General features: G+C 55.2%; 8 protein-coding genes across 8 annotated transcripts; 3 read left to right on the forward strand and 5 right to left on the reverse strand.

Moving 5' to 3' along the window:
• Positions 1-32: 32 nt before the first annotated feature.
• On the reverse strand, positions 33-935 carry L969DRAFT_95769 (uncharacterized protein; the record flags this gene model as incomplete). Its single annotated transcript, XM_014711025.1, has 4 exons — positions 33-206; positions 262-416; positions 470-586; positions 713-935. 4 exons carry the CDS (start codon positions 933-935, stop codon positions 33-35), a joined length of 669 nt encoding a protein of 222 aa, XP_014566511.1.
• Positions 936-1,632: 697 nt separating this feature from the next.
• Positions 1,633-2,744, reverse strand: L969DRAFT_95770 (uncharacterized protein; the record flags this gene model as incomplete). Its single annotated transcript, XM_014711026.1, has 3 exons — positions 1,633-2,017; positions 2,078-2,672; positions 2,720-2,744. 3 exons carry the CDS (start codon positions 2,742-2,744, stop codon positions 1,633-1,635), a joined length of 1,005 nt encoding a protein of 334 aa, XP_014566512.1.
• Positions 2,745-2,919: 175 nt separating this feature from the next.
• L969DRAFT_77077 (uncharacterized protein) lies at positions 2,920-4,003 on the forward strand (the record flags this gene model as incomplete). Its single annotated transcript, XM_014711027.1, has 3 exons — positions 2,920-3,478; positions 3,534-3,886; positions 3,934-4,003. The coding sequence occupies 3 exons, from the start codon at positions 2,920-2,922 to the stop codon at positions 3,988-3,990; spliced, it is 969 nt and encodes a 322-aa protein (XP_014566513.1). The 3' UTR covers positions 3,991-4,003.
• Positions 4,004-4,005: 2 nt separating this feature from the next.
• Positions 4,006-5,496, reverse strand: L969DRAFT_95772 (uncharacterized protein; the record flags this gene model as incomplete). The annotated part of the gene is made up of 5 exons (XM_014711028.1): positions 4,006-4,572; positions 4,624-5,102; positions 5,150-5,270; positions 5,323-5,379; positions 5,431-5,496. 5 exons carry the CDS (start codon positions 5,494-5,496, stop codon positions 4,006-4,008), a joined length of 1,290 nt encoding a protein of 429 aa, XP_014566514.1.
• A 157-nt stretch (positions 5,497-5,653) lies between these two features.
• Positions 5,654-6,804, forward strand: L969DRAFT_95773 (uncharacterized protein; the record flags this gene model as incomplete). Its single annotated transcript, XM_014711029.1, has 5 exons — positions 5,654-5,713; positions 5,763-5,892; positions 5,946-6,086; positions 6,135-6,481; positions 6,538-6,804. 5 exons carry the CDS (start codon positions 5,654-5,656, stop codon positions 6,802-6,804), a joined length of 945 nt encoding a protein of 314 aa, XP_014566515.1.
• On the reverse strand, positions 6,706-8,748 carry L969DRAFT_104544 (uncharacterized protein). The gene is made up of 2 exons (XM_014711030.1): positions 8,297-8,748; positions 6,706-8,244 (listed from the first exon to the last, which is right to left on the reverse strand). The coding sequence occupies exons 1-2, from the start codon at positions 8,493-8,495 to the stop codon at positions 6,887-6,889; spliced, it is 1,557 nt and encodes a 518-aa protein (XP_014566516.1). The 5' UTR covers positions 8,496-8,748; the 3' UTR covers positions 6,706-6,886.
• Positions 8,749-8,958: 210 nt separating this feature from the next.
• On the forward strand, positions 8,959-13,296 carry L969DRAFT_95775 (uncharacterized protein; the record flags this gene model as incomplete). The annotated part of the gene is made up of 6 exons (XM_014711031.1): positions 8,959-10,818; positions 10,874-11,029; positions 11,253-11,327; positions 11,534-12,043; positions 12,145-12,352; positions 12,413-13,296. 6 exons carry the CDS (start codon positions 8,959-8,961, stop codon positions 13,294-13,296), a joined length of 3,693 nt encoding a protein of 1,230 aa, XP_014566517.1.
• Positions 13,297-13,397: 101 nt separating this feature from the next.
• L969DRAFT_95776 (glycosyltransferase family 49 protein) lies at positions 13,398-15,411 on the reverse strand (the record flags this gene model as incomplete). The annotated part of the gene is made up of 7 exons (XM_014711032.1): positions 13,398-13,577; positions 13,636-13,746; positions 13,796-13,832; positions 13,881-14,062; positions 14,120-14,301; positions 14,358-14,546; positions 14,595-15,411. The coding sequence occupies 7 exons, from the start codon at positions 15,409-15,411 to the stop codon at positions 13,398-13,400; spliced, it is 1,698 nt and encodes a 565-aa protein (XP_014566518.1).
• Between the last annotated feature and the right edge of the window lie 93 nt (positions 15,412-15,504).

Consider the following 15,504-nt stretch of genomic DNA (forward strand, 5'->3'; position numbering starts at 1 on the left):
AGAAGGACATGCATGAACCGATGACAGCAAGACTAGCTAGACTTGGACTGTATGGGCTCATACTTGGGGACCGAGTCGAGCAGATCCCTCTTCTTGAAGAAACTCTTCCTCAACTCTTCTCGCTCTTCCAACGTCTTGCTCTCTAAGTTTGCGCCTACCATGGACGAGCCAGCATAGCCGAATGTGCCCAGGAGTGCCCCTCCGACCTGTCCCCACCGCATCAACATCATCAACATTGTGAGCTCACAAAGGGAGACGTACGGCACATCCGCTGATCCCACTCGCCAGACCGCCCTTGCTGATCCCTCCCAGAAAGCCAGCAGCGCAAGCTCCAAAGGCAGAATTGAGCGGATCCTCAATCTCTCTGAAGTTGGCTAGCCGGGCATCCATAAAGGCAAACGTGAATCCCATTGCGCCTGTCATCCGCTTGAGCTCGAGCCATGCAAGCCAAGAGTGCTCATGGGCTGACCGAATAGACCTATCGTTGTGCCCGAGCGAGTGAAGACGCCCATTGCGCCTTGTGAATGACGGCCAATCGAATTTTGAATAGCAGACACCATCGTGCCTACGACAGCAGATGACAATCCTGCTCGCTCTCATCAGCTTCTCGTCCTCATTCGAGCGCCTGTTGTCTTTGACAGAGTAGACGAAGAGGGAGTTCGTGGCAAGGGTGAGAGAGGCAGTGATGATGGCGAGAAGGGGAGTGATGTACCCATTTTGACACCATTGGCAAACGGTGATTGCTCGTGAAACGTCGCTGCATCCGAGGCATTCTTGAGTACCGCCCGACCGAAAGGTACCGCCCTCGGGATCTCTATCGGCGCTCGAGTGCCGTCGCTCATCCTGACAAGCCCTCCCTCGCACGCACGCAAACTCGCAAGTTGCTCTATCGACGTCGACGGTAGGCGCGTTTTGTCATGCTTGGGAAACGCCATGCGGGGCATTCCCCGCTAGACCTACTTACAGGCTGTTGTACCTCGCACAAATAGAACCCGTTCATACACAGAAACAAAGGCACTCTGAGCATCGAGGATTGGTGCTCCCTTCACGTAGAGCCGATCAAGGCTCACAAGCGCGCGATATCACACACTCCTCGTCAGGCGCTCAATCTGGAGCTGGGCGCGGCGTGATCCTTGTCTATCGTCTTATCATATTCGACTGGTCGCGACACGCGCGACATCGGTGCGTCATGCATGATGATGTCACTGGCACCCTCGTCCTTGGCTGGATCAAGGAATGACCACTCAACGTCCATGCACCTCGAGCTTGCTGGCTCGAACGCTGCTCATTCGCTGCCTGTGAGAAGACATGAGGCGCCGCCATCCGCAGAGAGCTCATCACGCATTCGCCGTGGATGAAGCCTTGACCTGCATTGCGACAGAGCCTGTGTCGATCGTTTGCGATGCAGACCGGTCAAGATATCGTTGAGAACGTTATCTGGGACGTCGGCGGTTTTGATGCGGGAAACTTCATGATGCTTGTTTGATTTGAAGAAAGAAGCATGACGGATTGTTATTCCGATGCGTGACGCAAAGTGAAATTAAGGCACTTGGCCGGTTGATCATCGCTATCAGATCTGATCAGTCGCCTGCGACGAAGGTAGCTCGCTGCAGTATGGATGCATTCGATGAGCTACTGCAGCTGGTGTTCAGCTTTCAGCGTAGTGGCTACTTCCTCGTCAATCGTGCGGAAGACGTCTACCTCGTGCGGCTTCCATCCCATTCCTCGCAACCTCTCTGCCCTGGAAATTGAGTTATGCGCAAAGGTGTCATAAGTGAGTTCCTTGCTGCCCATGAGTTCAGCAGCCAGTTCGTCGGGTACATGCTTGAGAGTGACGTGCTGCATGAGGCCTTGATCGACTAGTGCTTGCGCGACGGCGTACGATATTGCCCGCCAGAGAAACGGCTGGTTGTTCTCGCAGAAGAAGTAAGGGTTGGTCAGATCAATCTTGTGAGACTGGATAGCGTCTAGCAAAGTGATGTAGCCTCGTACGAGATCGTGAACGTGAATGCTTGACCTGTCGAGCGCAGCGTCAGTGATTCATCCATGCCGAGCATGCACCTCGCATTGCTCTCACCATGCGTGGAGTGATGCGTTGACAGTGAGACCGGCCCTCAGCTTGATGCTGCCACGAATGAGAGCAGGAATCTGTATGCTCTGTTTGTTGAAAGGTCCGCTGCCGAGGCCGTAGATACAGGGCGGGTACATGATCGCAATGCGAGCGTTGATCTTTTCCTCTCTGATCGCTTTGAGAATGATGAGATCGACATTGCGATGTTGCGCCGTGGGCGGCAAAGCGTCCAATCCCTCTGGTTCGTCATCACTGTACGCCACGCGAGGCCCGTATCGTCCCGCTGCTTCATCTGACAATTGACCCGTGCCGGATGTGTGGATGTAGATGGCCGAGTCGGACGAAGCGGGCCTCTGGCGTAAGCCTTTGAGGACAGCTTCTACGCTCGGCACATCATCCGCAAAAGCAACATGGATGACAATGTCGGCTCGGCTGACGGCGTTGGCGATGATCTCTTGATCGTCGAAGCCACCTTTGATGGACTTGACGCCTAGTGCCTTCAGTCGAGCTGCTTTGTCATCGCTCCGGACGAGCACGGTGAGTTCATACTGCTCGTCCTTGAGTAATTCGACCAGTAGCGAGCCGCCAATGTAGCCGTGGCCTGTCTGCATGTCAGCCTCGAGTAGGAGCTCGCACGCTGTGCCGGACCAATCTGGAAGACTCGCTTGACCATGGGAGGATGTCGTACAACGGGTGGCTATCTAGTCAATATCGGTGCACTCGCGAATGATGTCAGTGCGTAAATTGATTTTTGTGTTCTCCTCCGAGCGTGGTGAATGCTCTTGCGCCGCTCTTTGACTCGGCCAGTTCCAAGCTACACTCGCACCCTCAGCACACTCTCGATCGCCATGGCACCCGGCATCACCTCCTGGGCAAGCAAAGACGGCGACTTCAAGCGCCAGGAATCTCAGTTCAGAGACGCTGTCGAGCCCAATGCAGATGCCAAGTTCCCAGCAGAAAAGGGAAGGTACCATCTCTACGTCTCACTTGCCTGTCCCTGGGCAACAAGAGCACTGATCGTGCGAAAGCTGAAAGGATTGGAGGATTTCTTCGATGTGAGCGTCGTTCATCCTTTCATGGGTGAAAAAGGTTGGTCGTTCGGTGCGGACAAGTACGAAGGGCAAGGATCGGGAGGAGAGGAGATTGCCAACGTGACGGGCGATAAGGTCTATGGGTTCGAGTACATCCGAGAACTCTACTTCAAAGCCGATCCAAAGTATTCTGCTCGGTTCACCGTGCCTGTGTTTTGGGATAAGAAGCAAGAGACGCTCGTTAGCAATGAGAGCTCAGAGATTATACGCTTCATGAACACGGCTTTCAATGACAAGATTGAGGGAAAGCATGCCAAGCTCGATCTGTACCCTCAGGCACTGAGGAAAGAGATCGACGAGCTCAACGATCCCATCTGTCCGTCCCTCTTTGCTCCCGCCAGACTCATCATTTACGAGTATATGACGAACAGATAACAAGGTCAACAACGGAGTTTACAAAAGCGGGTTTGCAACGACACAAAAGGCATACAGCGAAGCAGTCCATCCGCTCTTTGAGCAACTCGACAAGATCGAAAAGATACTCGACGGTCACGACTTCCTCGTGGGCGATCAGCTCACAGAAGCAGACGTACGATTGTGGGTCACCCTCATCCGTTTCGATCCCGTCTATGTCGGTCACTTCAAGTGCAATATCCGCACTATCCGAGCAGGCTACCCAAATATCAATCGCTACATGAAGAACCTGTACCACAACTATCCCGCCTTCAGGGACTCGACAGATTTCACACATATCAAAGTGCACTACTACACTTCACATCCTCAAGTATGCTCTTGGCCCGTAGAGTGGCAAATGAGCTTATATGAGCACAGGTCAATCCGACGAGAATCGTGCCAGAGGGTCCCATTCCACACATCGAGCCAATGTAATGTCAAAACGATGCATCACGATAGCGCGGCAATACGCTTCTCGATCAGAGCCATGTTCGCTTTGATTCTCTCCTCATTCGCCTTTGAGCTCGTCTCGAGGTTCGTCAAAATCTCCTTGATGCTCCCATCAGATTCTGCCAATCTTGCTACTTCTTCCTTCGCTGTCTGCAACTCTGCAGCAAAAGTCGCGGCTGAAGTGTGTAGGCGTGCCAGAGATCTCAGTCGATCGAGCAGATGAGGCACAAGAGGCAGGAGTGGCTCTATCCTAGGCAGCAGATCATACAGCTCGTCGATCTTCTTGACCGTATCGACAGGTAAGTCGGTGTTGCTACCGACGGTCAGATTGGCCACTGTGCCCGCAGAGGGATTGCCAGGCGAGATAACGGTGAAACCAGAGAGAGCAAGATTGATAGGTCGTGTATCGCCTAGCTTCCTTCGGGTATCGTGCAGCCTCTCGAGATCGCTCACGAGCGACCTGATCCGACGGGAGACCGTATCGAGATGGCGAGGCTGACTGATGAGTTGCAGTTGGTGGTTGATCTTGTTCAACGAGACTACCAGAGGAGGCGGCATTTTATCAGACTGCCACATCATCAGCTTGAGCGGCGCAGACAAGTTCTGTTCAGGGCTCACATTGTCGAGATTGACTTGCTGCGCTCCGATGACACGTTCGAGCTTGTTGAGTCTTTCGTCCAGATGGGCAGCGAGCTCATCGTCAGAAAGCTGCGCACTCGCTCTGGGTGCGACGATGGACGCGCTCGCTACAGGCAAGGACGATCCAATCGTATCAATCATAAGTTGCGTGCCATTCGCCACAGGTGCAGCTTCTGTTTGCTCCGCCGTACCGGCAATCTGAGTGAGATCGCTCTTGAGTAATTTGAGTTGGCTGAGCATCAGCGCCGGCGTGATTTCAGGTCCTTTGCCTTTCACATCCTTCTTTGTTGTAGCAGCAAGATCATCTTCCAGTTCGGCTACTTCCATGCGCAACCTCCTCAAGCGCTGTAGGGGTGTCTCTGAGGTACTCGCTTCGTCTGAGCCATGATTGGGCAATCTGATCTCGTACTGCTCAGAATCCGGCAGAACTCGTCTCGTACCCTTCAAGCCGCGCACAGCTGTACATCTGGTCAGCAAACAATCATACGCACGAGTGCAGACTGACGAGCAGAGCCGTTCAGGCGAGCTGAATGAAATTTAGTTCGTGCGCTTGTCACGTCCAGTCGAGTCGTCTCCAGACCAGGCTGAGGTTCCGGCGCAGCTTCGGTCTCGTCGTCAGAGTCATTCTAGTCCGTCGTACATGAGCGTGCAGGGCTCGGAAAGGGATGCTGAGCGTACATCTCTGGCGACTACTGTTGCTGGTTCGGCAGTCTCGTACACCTCGGGAGCGTTGTCCTGCGCCCCGACGTATGAGCGTGCTACGATATCAAGAGACCAGATACGCACAATGTCCGGCAAGTCGTTATACTTGCTCATGCCTGGCTCTGCTGGCCCCGGCAAGTCCACTGACATCGCGACGCGTTCGATATCATCAGCATCGGCTTCTCCAACATCAATGACATCTCTCTGTCGCTGCATATGCAGCTGTCGCCCAGCATCGAACTTCGCGAGTATAGCATCATCGCATGTCAGCGGACTACCAAGCGCAAGATGGAACCCGCTTTCTCGAATGAGCTCACGGCGAATTACTTCCAATGCACGCCGATCGGCAGGCCATGAGAATCCACTTGCAAGCTCGTCCTCTCACAGGCCCCTGAATCTGCTCAACAAGCGTGCAGGGCCTACCTCGGACAGGTTCTGTACCGATGATGCAACGCGGTCTGCCTGCAAAACGAAAGATACCACATGTTCGCCAAGTCATTGTCGTCGCTAGTGGCAAGGGAGGCGTAGGCAAGAGCACCGTAGCCGGCAAGCTCAGGATTTCATCGTTTCAGTGTCCTCATGCTAAGCTCAGGTGACAGTGAACCTGGCGCTGGCTCTGTCACGAACCTCAGAGGGGAACAAGCCAAAGAGGGTAGGATTACTCGACCTCGATATTTTCGGTCCGAGCGTACCTAAGCTCATGGCACTGGAGCGTGTCGGTGCTCCACACACAACACCTCGTGCGTCTTGCGCTATCATTCTCTGTTCGAGGAGCTGAGAGGGCACAGAGGGCGCGCTGATACCCCTGATCAACCATGGCATACCTTGCATGTCCATGGGCTTCCTACTACCAATACCGGCTGGCTCGGACGACAATAGCGATACACCGATCGTCTGGCGAGGCATGATGGTCATGAAAGCAGTCCAGCAGCTTCTCTTCGATGTCGACTGGCGAATGCAAAATGATGACCTCGACTTGCTCGTCATCGATACTCCGCCCGGAACGGGCGACGTCCATCTCTCGCTCTCCCAGCTCGTCTACATTGATGGTGCAATCATTGTTTCGACGCCACAAGATGTAGCTATCGTCGACGCTCGCAAGGGCGTTGCCATGTTTCGCAAGGTCGGCGTTCCTGTACGTCTTTGCTCGTACTCTTGCCCGATCGACGTTGCTCACGACTGCGAGAGCAGATACTCGGCGGGGTGCTCAATATGTCTCACTTTGTCTGCCCCGGCTCGCCGGATGAGCCGCACTATATCTTTGGCACAGATGAGCGCTTCCAAACAGTAAGCAAGAAGATCGGTATGCAAGTCCTTGCCAAGATACCCATTGAGGCAAAGACAAGCTCAGATGGCGATGCTGGTCATCCTACCGTTCTAAGCACTTCAGCAAGCATAGTCAAAGATGCTTTTGTCGGCTTGGCGCGCATAGTGGCAAGCAGACTCGAGTCAGCTTGAGGGGATGGTTATGCAATCTACAACGACAGAGAACTTCGCAAAGAGTGTCCATACGAAAACGGAATGGTACTGATCTTCTACATTACACCTTGTTGCGACTCTGAGCAATCTCTGCCAGGAGTGCGCGCTCGTCTGTAGAATGTGAACGGTACATATCTGCCAGCCGGGTGAGTTCCTGACTCTTTGCCGGGCTATACATTTCTGTCGGCGAGTCCGGCACGATGACGTGCATGGATTGTGACGGCTTCTCTAGCCAGATCTTGCGGGAATTGATCGAACTGGATGAGATGCCCCTTTCGATAGGACTGGGTCGCTTGCGCTCCCTATCGCCAAACCGCTTCAGTCCGAAACGCGACAGGGTGCTTGTGTGCGACATGATGCTCTCCGGTGCGCGTGGCTTTTGTGGAGGTGTATAGGGCGTGAAAGACTGGTTTGACTGTACAGAAGGACTGGCAGCTGGTATCAATTGAGGCTGTAGAAGTGCCATGTGCGTCAGACTGATTGCTTCTGCCAGTATGTCGTCGTCGCTGTTTGATCGAACCGAGTCAGGTGTGCTCGGCGCAGACGCATTGGGCTCGTCCTCTTCGTCGTATTCATCTGCCGCTGTAGACCAGCATGCGTGCAAGGGTATCGGTTCGGTGATGTTGCGCCTGAGTGCGCCATTGCTGTGTTGCTGTTCCATGGGTGAGCCGAGATGATCGTCTGATGAGCCATCCTGGCTGGATGCCCGGACAGTAGAGACTGATAGTGCCTTTAGACTCGATGTGTGACTGTTGTGAGGTGGCCGCTTCTGGAGCGGTGGTCGGCTGCTCAGAGAAATCTGTGAGGGCGACTTGATGGTATATAGAGTCCGATTGGGCTGGAAAAATCCGCTCGGATAGGGTGGTGGCGGTCCAAAAAGTGCAAGTGCTGATGCAAACGCTGCTCGCTCACGCTCCTGTTCCTGTTCGTCTTCATCTTCGTCTTCTGCTATCGCGCTATGATCAATCGAGATGCCCGCGAGACCGGGCGGACTGGGTCGAGCCGAAAGCAGTGGCGAAACGCTCGTTGTAGTCGTCACGAAGCTGCTAGCACCAGAGTCCTTCCTTATCCTCTCTGCAAGTGTGCTCAGCTTTGGCGATTGCGATGCGCTAGCCCCGAGGCTTGGCGCGGTAGAATGCGCAGTAGATGCCAATGACGACGTGCTCGAGAAGTTTGACAGCATAGAGGAGCGACGAGAACCGAAGCTATTAGAGCTTGCGCCTGCATTATTGGAGAGCGTGCCAGAGAGGGAAGCAGCGGCTGTAGAGCCAGCAGACTCGATGGACTCTTGAGAGAGTCGCCTCCTGCAGATCCGACGACTCTCCGTGCCAGACTGCTCAGAGAGCATGAAGGCCGCTCTTGGTCTCTCAAAGTCGACAAGCTCGCTTGGAGAGGAGGAAGATGAGGAGGATGTTGAGCCTGGCGATCTGCATGTCAGCGCGCATCTCAGCGGACATGCCAAGGCACATACGCGGTTTACTGCTGAGATTCATTGGAGCTTCTTTGCTCGAAGTCCGAGTGTTGCGTCCTTTGCCAAAGGGCAGTACTACTGTAGGATCGCCCGACATTGCAGATCTGCTCTCGCTGACGGTATCGCTATCGTGAAGAGCTTCTTTCATTTGGCCAGAGAGCTGTGCGCCGTCAAGCCTCACTTTGTTCGACGTCGTCATCGGAACAGAATGCGCCTCGCCCAGCGCGGGAGATCTACACGCCCTCGTGGCAAGTCAATAGAGGCGTCGAGTTCTTCGAGGCAATACAGTCTTAGCGCTGCCAAAGAGACGAAATGTGGCTTGCGTGACGAGACGTGCACATGGGCGAGATCGCAAGTTCAGTGGCCCATCTGCACGAAGCCGACTCTCCCGAATGCAGGTCAAGTGTACGCCACTGCCACAGAGCTGTATGACGCTGGGCTGGCGATCGAGAAATGTCGCGGAGACGCGAGACATCTTGCTGACGTGTAGGAAGGCCCAGCGTGAGACATCATGATCATCCCTGGTGCGTGCACCCTGACATGAATTAAACTTGAATGGCCTACGGCGTCGATGAGTAGGACCTTGACAAATCTGAGCATGACAATGCACTTTCGCCAGTATCTCCAGCCTCAGCTTGATTCTTGGTAGGCCTGAGTACGCGATGGCGTCGGGCAACCCATTCATTGGGCCCTACGGCTTTCAGCCGACGGGAAAACCGACTCGCAAGTTGCCAGCGTACCAGCCTCCATTACCGCCTGGCAGTGGCCCAGTGGCACCTTTGCCCCCGCCAGGTGTAGCGCCGCCCGGCGGCTATACTGCGAGCGCCAACCTCACTTGGCACAACCCTGCTATTGCAAAGGCAGGCCAACAGACTGTGTCGGCTCCATCGACGCATCAGCAGCCAGTTGCGAGCCCGGCTTATGCTGCGCCTGTTCAGCCTGCGTATAATCAGTATGGCCACCCTGGAGCATACAATCAGCACATGGCAGTGCAGCAGCAGATCTGGGCAGCTCAGGCGGCTCATATGCAGCAGATGGCCTATTCGCTGCCAAGTCAGCCTGTGCCGCCTCAAGCGCCTGCTCAGACTCCGCCCTTGTCTAATGCACGAGTACCAATTGCCTGGCAGAATCCACGGCCACCACAGCAGTCTTATGTCTCGCCATCTTATGCCCAAGCGCAGCATAAGTTGCCTCTGCCGCCTCATTTAGTCCAATCAGCCCCTGCTGCCGGCGGACTAGCTTCACTGCCGCCCAAGCCGTTACACCTAGGACGACCAGACTCGCTACCAGCATGGGCATCCAAGCCCGTCAATCTGCCTCTGCCGCCTTCAGTGCCTCCATTTCCTAGTACGACGCCTGCAATGACGCATGGACTACCCGTCGCGCCGCATCTCGCTTCGCAGGCAGGCAACTACAGCGACAAGAGCTCGCGCGGGCTACCCGCAGGCTTTGTGCGATGCAGTCAGCCATCGTGCTTCTACGCAGGTCCGGACAGCGAAGTAGAGATACACGAAGCAGATCGACATCTGATCTTTCGACCCGGGTCTCGTTGGGCTGCAAGGGAGCAAGCTACTCGCAGCAGACCGGATGGACCGGCGGGATCACGAATCATGGGCATCAATGTTGCGCTCGATACGGAGGACAAGATCTCGCGATGGGTGGAGGAGCGCAAGAGCAGGTGGCCGAGTCAGCAACGTGCGGCTCAGAAGCAGGCACAGCAACGTGAAGCGGCGGAAGAAGCTGCTAGATCACCCCTTCATCCCGCGTTCAAGACAAGTCATACGCAGAGAGGTCGATCTGATCGTGGCCGGGGCAGAGGGTCCTTCAGAGGGCGAGAGGGTGCTTTTGGCGATCGCAATGGTCATCTGCACGATGAGCTGGACCATCGAGAAGATGGCCCGCCTGCTTCGAAGCGTCAGAGATTATCGGCTTCCCTCGAGCCTGCAGAGCCGTCTGTGCCCACGCCGCTCCTGCACGGGCTGCCAGCTAAACCTGTTGCTGCCATCGAGAGCGCCTCTCATCATTCAGCTGCTACGCGCACACCACGGAGGGAGCCGCTACGAAATCCCGCTGCAGCTCGACCACTGCAGAAAGTCAGCAGAGCAGACGAGGCCGTGGACGATCAGGGACCTGTTGCGGAGCCTGTGTCCGCCGAAGAGGTTATGCCTAGAGAGCCAGAGCAAGAAGCGGAAACAAAGGCACAGGACGAGCCAGTCATCGCCGCAACAGAAGCAGTGAGCGAGACAGCGTCACCTGCCAAGAAGAGGAAGAAGAAAAACAGGCGGAAGAAGCAAGCGAATGACGACAAGGCCGCATCGGAAGCACCGACCGAAGACGGCAGCACGAAGCTAGAAAGCGACGATGCACCTGAAGCTGAACCTGTGCGACGAACGGGCGACCAAGAGGTATCGAAACCTACGCGAGTACCACCACCGAACAAGCAGACGAAAAAACGCAAGGCTGGTCCGGCGACTGCCTTGACCCCTCACAATCCGTTCAAGCAAGAAGGTCTGCTCAGCAAGGTACGCTTCACTCCGAGACGTGGTCGCCGCGCGCGTGGCTCATGCAAGAGGACAGCTACTGGAACGAGACATTGAGCATTCGCTCAGCGATCTCAGTCAGGCCATCGATTTCCTCGTCGCTAACGAGTTTTTGAGGGATGTCGAGTTGGTGCCGGGTGAAGCAGAAGAAGCAGGCAAGATCGAGGAAGTCCACTCTGAAAAGAGAGCAGAAGTATGAACTGTGTGCTTGTATGATTATGCATGCATGCCACGAACGACGGCGAATGTCGTGCCAGGATGCAAAGTAAAGCCCGAGGGCGCGTGAACGCCACGCGATAGTAAATGTCGTACGGTGAAGCCACTGTCGGCCAAGCGTGCTCGCAGTGAGGCAACAATTCCGTGAGTCTGACCTGGCGGACGAGCGACTGAGCTCATCTGTTGCATCTGGCTCGCAGATCATGAGCAGCAAAGTCGATTCTGTGCAGACGTTCGGCAAGAAGAAGACGGCCACTGCCGTCGCTCTCTGCAAGGTCAGTTCGAGTCTGTCCCGCCAGACGTAGGCCATGCTGACTGGATCTGCCTCCTCTCCCCAATCACTGCAATCCCAACGTTCACCTTTGTCCTGCTCTGTACTGTTTGTGTTCTGCTGCGATGGATCGATGCTCACCCGACACGACGTCCCCTTCGACTTCTGTCAATTGACTGTGCTGCTGGCGTATGGGGACGGGATGGATAGGCCGGAAAGGGATTGATCAGAGTGAATGGCACACCGATCCACCTGATCGAGCCACAACTGCTGCGCTTCAAGGTCTACGAGCCAGTGCTAGTGCTCTACAACAAGGCCACCTCGAGCGGCGCCAACCCGTTCGAGTCGGTCGACATCCGCGTACGAGTGACGGGAGGAGGTCACACTTCCCAAGTCTACGCCGTCCGTCAAGCTCTGGCAAAGGCGGTCGTGGCTTACACTGCCAAGTACCAAGACGCTGCCACCTCGCTAGAACTCAAAAAGACCCTCATCGCTTACGACCGTACCCTGCTCGTTGCCGATCCCGTGCGTGTTGAGTATCGCCATGGGTGTATGATCACTGATGACGAGTCTTTGTCCATGCGCAGAGACGCACAGAGCCAAAGAAGTTTGGTGGACCCGGTGCTCGTGCGAGATACCAAAAGTCGTACCGATGATCGTCTGCATGCTCACCTTGCGCGGTCATTGCTCTGTTGGCACGCTTGCTGCCGTCATTGCATCGTGATTGTACTCTCCAACGATGCTGGCCCTGAGATCCTGCCTCGCCCGCCCGCGCTTGAATCTTTGAATTGACGCGATCGACCCGACCAGCTTGCTTGCAGGCAGGCGAGCAGACGAGAAAGATGACGGTGGCCTCTACCAGTGCGGCAAGGCTGCCACGATGTGCTTGCAGCAGAGTGCAGCACAGTCTGCGTGGACTGGCCACTCACGCCTCGCCTGCTCTGCCCGGTCAGAGCCCCAATGCGCCTCAGGCGACGACACCTCAGAGAGCCACAAAAGTGTCTGCCAAGCATCGCGCACGGCCAGAAGGTGCCCTCCCCAGCTGTTCCTCGCATAAATGTCATGCTGAAGCCACTCTGGTCGTGTCAGTGACTCTGCCTGAGCCCGTCCAACGACTCGAAGTCGTTCATCTGCCATTATCCTACTTTCCACCTTTGCCGCTCACCGCAGCCTCATCCCCGCCGGAACCTCATCTCGTCGCTCTACCTGCTCACCTGTTCAATGCGCCCAGCCGCAAGGACATCCTCCATCGATGTGTCGTTCACTATCTCGCCTCCAAACGACAGGGCACCCACTCTCAAAAGACGAGATCCGAAGTGGCCTACTCCGGCAGGAAACTCACCCCGCAAAAAGGCACAGGAAACGCTCGAAAGGGAGACCGAGGTGCGCCTCACTTCCGAGGCGGCGGTGCAGCTTTTGCCGTCAAGCCGAGAGATTGGAGTATTGGCATCCAGCGAAAAGTCGTCGAGTTGGGGATCAGGACGGCTCTGAGCACTCGTTGGAGGAGTGGAGAGCTCAGCGTCATCGAGAGCGTCGGCTCGGGTATCACGGGCAAGACGAGAGAGCTCGCCAGCATGCTCTCCTTGGGATCTCAGCCAGCAACCGATCTCGTGACCCTCTCGGGCAATATCGAGCCTACAGAACCCCATACTGCCCTCACAGAGATGGGAACTCGACCTTTTGGCGAAGACATCCTGTTCATATTCGGTCGCTCCTTCTTTGATTCGGACGCCAATGACAGACTGGCGGCAAAGTTCCGCAGGGCGTCGGAGAATTTGCCCACTGTCGACCTTCGAGGCATTGACGATTTAGACGTCTACGCTCTCTTGCGTGCAGGCCGCGTTGTGCTCGATTTCGAAGCCGTAGAAGAGCTAGCCGACCGACTGGCTCCCGCTCATCTGTCTTTTGCCGAACTAGCAGAGCAAGACAACATCGAAGTCCTGCCGGGAGATGCTGAAGCAAGGCCAGCGTGAAGATCGTACATGCAATGCATACATACAGTGGTCCTGCGAGCCTGCGCAAATGTGCTCGAGAATAAAGATCGTACAGATGTGAGGTGAATCGAGTGGTTCGATCAGGTCGATGCAGTGATGAGTCGTTGTGCAGCCGCGCTGAAGCCTTTGATCTTTTTGCATTCCTGCATGAGATTCTTCGACTTGTCTGTTGCGATGTCACCCGAATCGACGAATTGGGTGAGTAATCTGAAGCAGAGTGATTCGCGATAATCGATGAACAGCTTGCGATTGTACCGTCGCTGTCAGCATGGTCCGTTCGGGTCAGCGTCTCGACTGTTCAGAGCGTGCCCGGCTGACCTCGTGCTTTCGCGCTTTTTCTGCGTAGGCGTGGCTTTGATGGATGAGAAAGTCGTCCGGGAGGACCCAGAAGGAGACGCCGGAGAGGAAGAGCTCGTACAGACATGCAGCCTGTTCCCTGATCAGCTCAGGAACGGACTAGACGGTCTCTTGGGCTTACTTTATTGCCGCCATAGCCGATGAAACGTTCATCGCAGCTGTACCCTCCATCAGCTCCAGTGCAGCGCTTCAGAGCAAGCGCGTACTATGGCGTTCCTTCTCGCTTGTAGATGATGTAGGGTTCGTATGAATGCGTGTAGCCATGAACGCGATAGATCTCGCCCTCTTTAGATTCGTAAAACCGTGTGTAGTTTGTCGATCCGTGTCCGGGTGCCCAGGACTTGTGGAACATCCCGATCTTGCCTCCTTCGACCAGCTCGAGCAGATCCTGCGCAACAGGCTCTCTTGGTCATTGTGCAAGGCTGATGATTCGAGAGGATCGCACCTTCTTCTCGGTCGGGAACGTTTTGGAATCGAGTCCGTCGACTTGTTTTGTGAATTCGAAAGCAGGCACGACAAAGGCTGCTGTACCCGCAGAGAGCTTGTCGATGATGTCTGGAGATGCGAGTATCCGATGACGAAAGTCGGTACAGATCCAAAAGTCGACATCCAGCATCATCACATAATCTGCCAATCATACAGACATCAGCTCCTGCGACGCAATGGTCAAGAGAAGAACGAGCCGGTTCTGGCAAAGTATTTGGCAACGTTGCGCCACATGTTGAATTGACGGTCAAAGTTGTCAATGACCAGATGGACATCGACCCAATTTTTCATCGCTTCGTGGCTCTCGTAGATGTCTCTTAGCGAGGTGAGCAGCTCTTCGCGTTCGGCGGGGATATTGACGACGTGGATACACACGCTCACCGGTCCTACTTCCTGTGTCAGCCCGCCACCCGGCAAAGATGCAACGAACAAACCTTGGTACTTTTCGACGAGATCGGTAAGAACTTTGAAACGGTTCGCAGTGACGAGTGTAGTGATGGTGATGTCTCGCTTGTTGTCCTCTGCTCCGAGATCTCTCTGTGCTCTATAATAATAGGGTATGATCTTGCTGGGTTGTAGTGCTTCACCGAATGCTTTGGACAGGAAGAAATCCTCCGACATGGTCGTTTGCTCCTTTGTCATCTGGAAGAGCTCTCTCTCGCTCGCGAGTTCATCCTGCGAGCGTACAGACTCTGGCGAGTCTGCGCTGAGGTTGCGATGTGATCGCTCGTGATCGTTCGGATACCAGTCTATTGACGCCTTGCCCCACTCCACACCCTCGACAGGGTGGTAAGCGACAGATCGCTCTATTGTCGGCTGGGGAGTGGAGCCGATAGGCTTCTTGACAGAATGTGCAGCATGAGCGTGTGTAGCATGTCGACTGCTCGGTTTCCTCGTTGGCTTCTTGAGCGGCAGGAGCGTCCTGTTTGACGTTCTATTGACGAGCAAGTCGTCTGTCGTCGTTGGTGTGGGCGTCTCTGGCGATATGACAGGCTGGATGATTGTAGCATAGAACGTGTGTGTCAGTGCAGCGAACAGATAGAGTGTGAAAAGTGAGGCGAGTATCGACCTCGGTCTCTTCTTTGTCAGGCCTGCCGAGCTGGGCGTGGCCAACAAAGGAACAGAGAGATGTTCTTGCTGTGAGAGGAATGGACTCGCAGAGCCAGTGCCAAAGGCTGATCCTAGTGGAGACAGTTGTCCGGGGTGCAGTCCATCGTGCTTGTTGCCAGGTGTTAGTGTCTCGCCGACCATAGCGCACACGACAAGGCACGCGCTCAGTGTTGCTCGGCTGACTTACTTTCCTTGTGACCACCAGCGAGCGATGATGTGCAGTGCGTGATCGAC

This window comes from Mixia osmundae (assembly GCF_000708205.1).
Source record: "Mixia osmundae IAM 14324 unplaced genomic scaffold scaffold_8, whole genome shotgun sequence".
NCBI lineage: Eukaryota > Fungi > Basidiomycota > Mixiomycetes > Mixiales > Mixiaceae > Mixia > Mixia osmundae.

Bases quoted from the DNA above. Each gene is read 5' to 3' on its own strand.
- L969DRAFT_104544 (XM_014711030.1), bottom strand. From the start codon at position 8,495: ATGACGACGTCGAACAAAGTGAGGCTTGACGGCGCACAGCTCTCTGGC. The intron at 8,245-8,296 runs GTATGTGCCTTG...GCAGATCGCCAG, and splicing joins GAATCTCAGCAGTAAACCGC to GCTCAACATCCTCCTCATCT.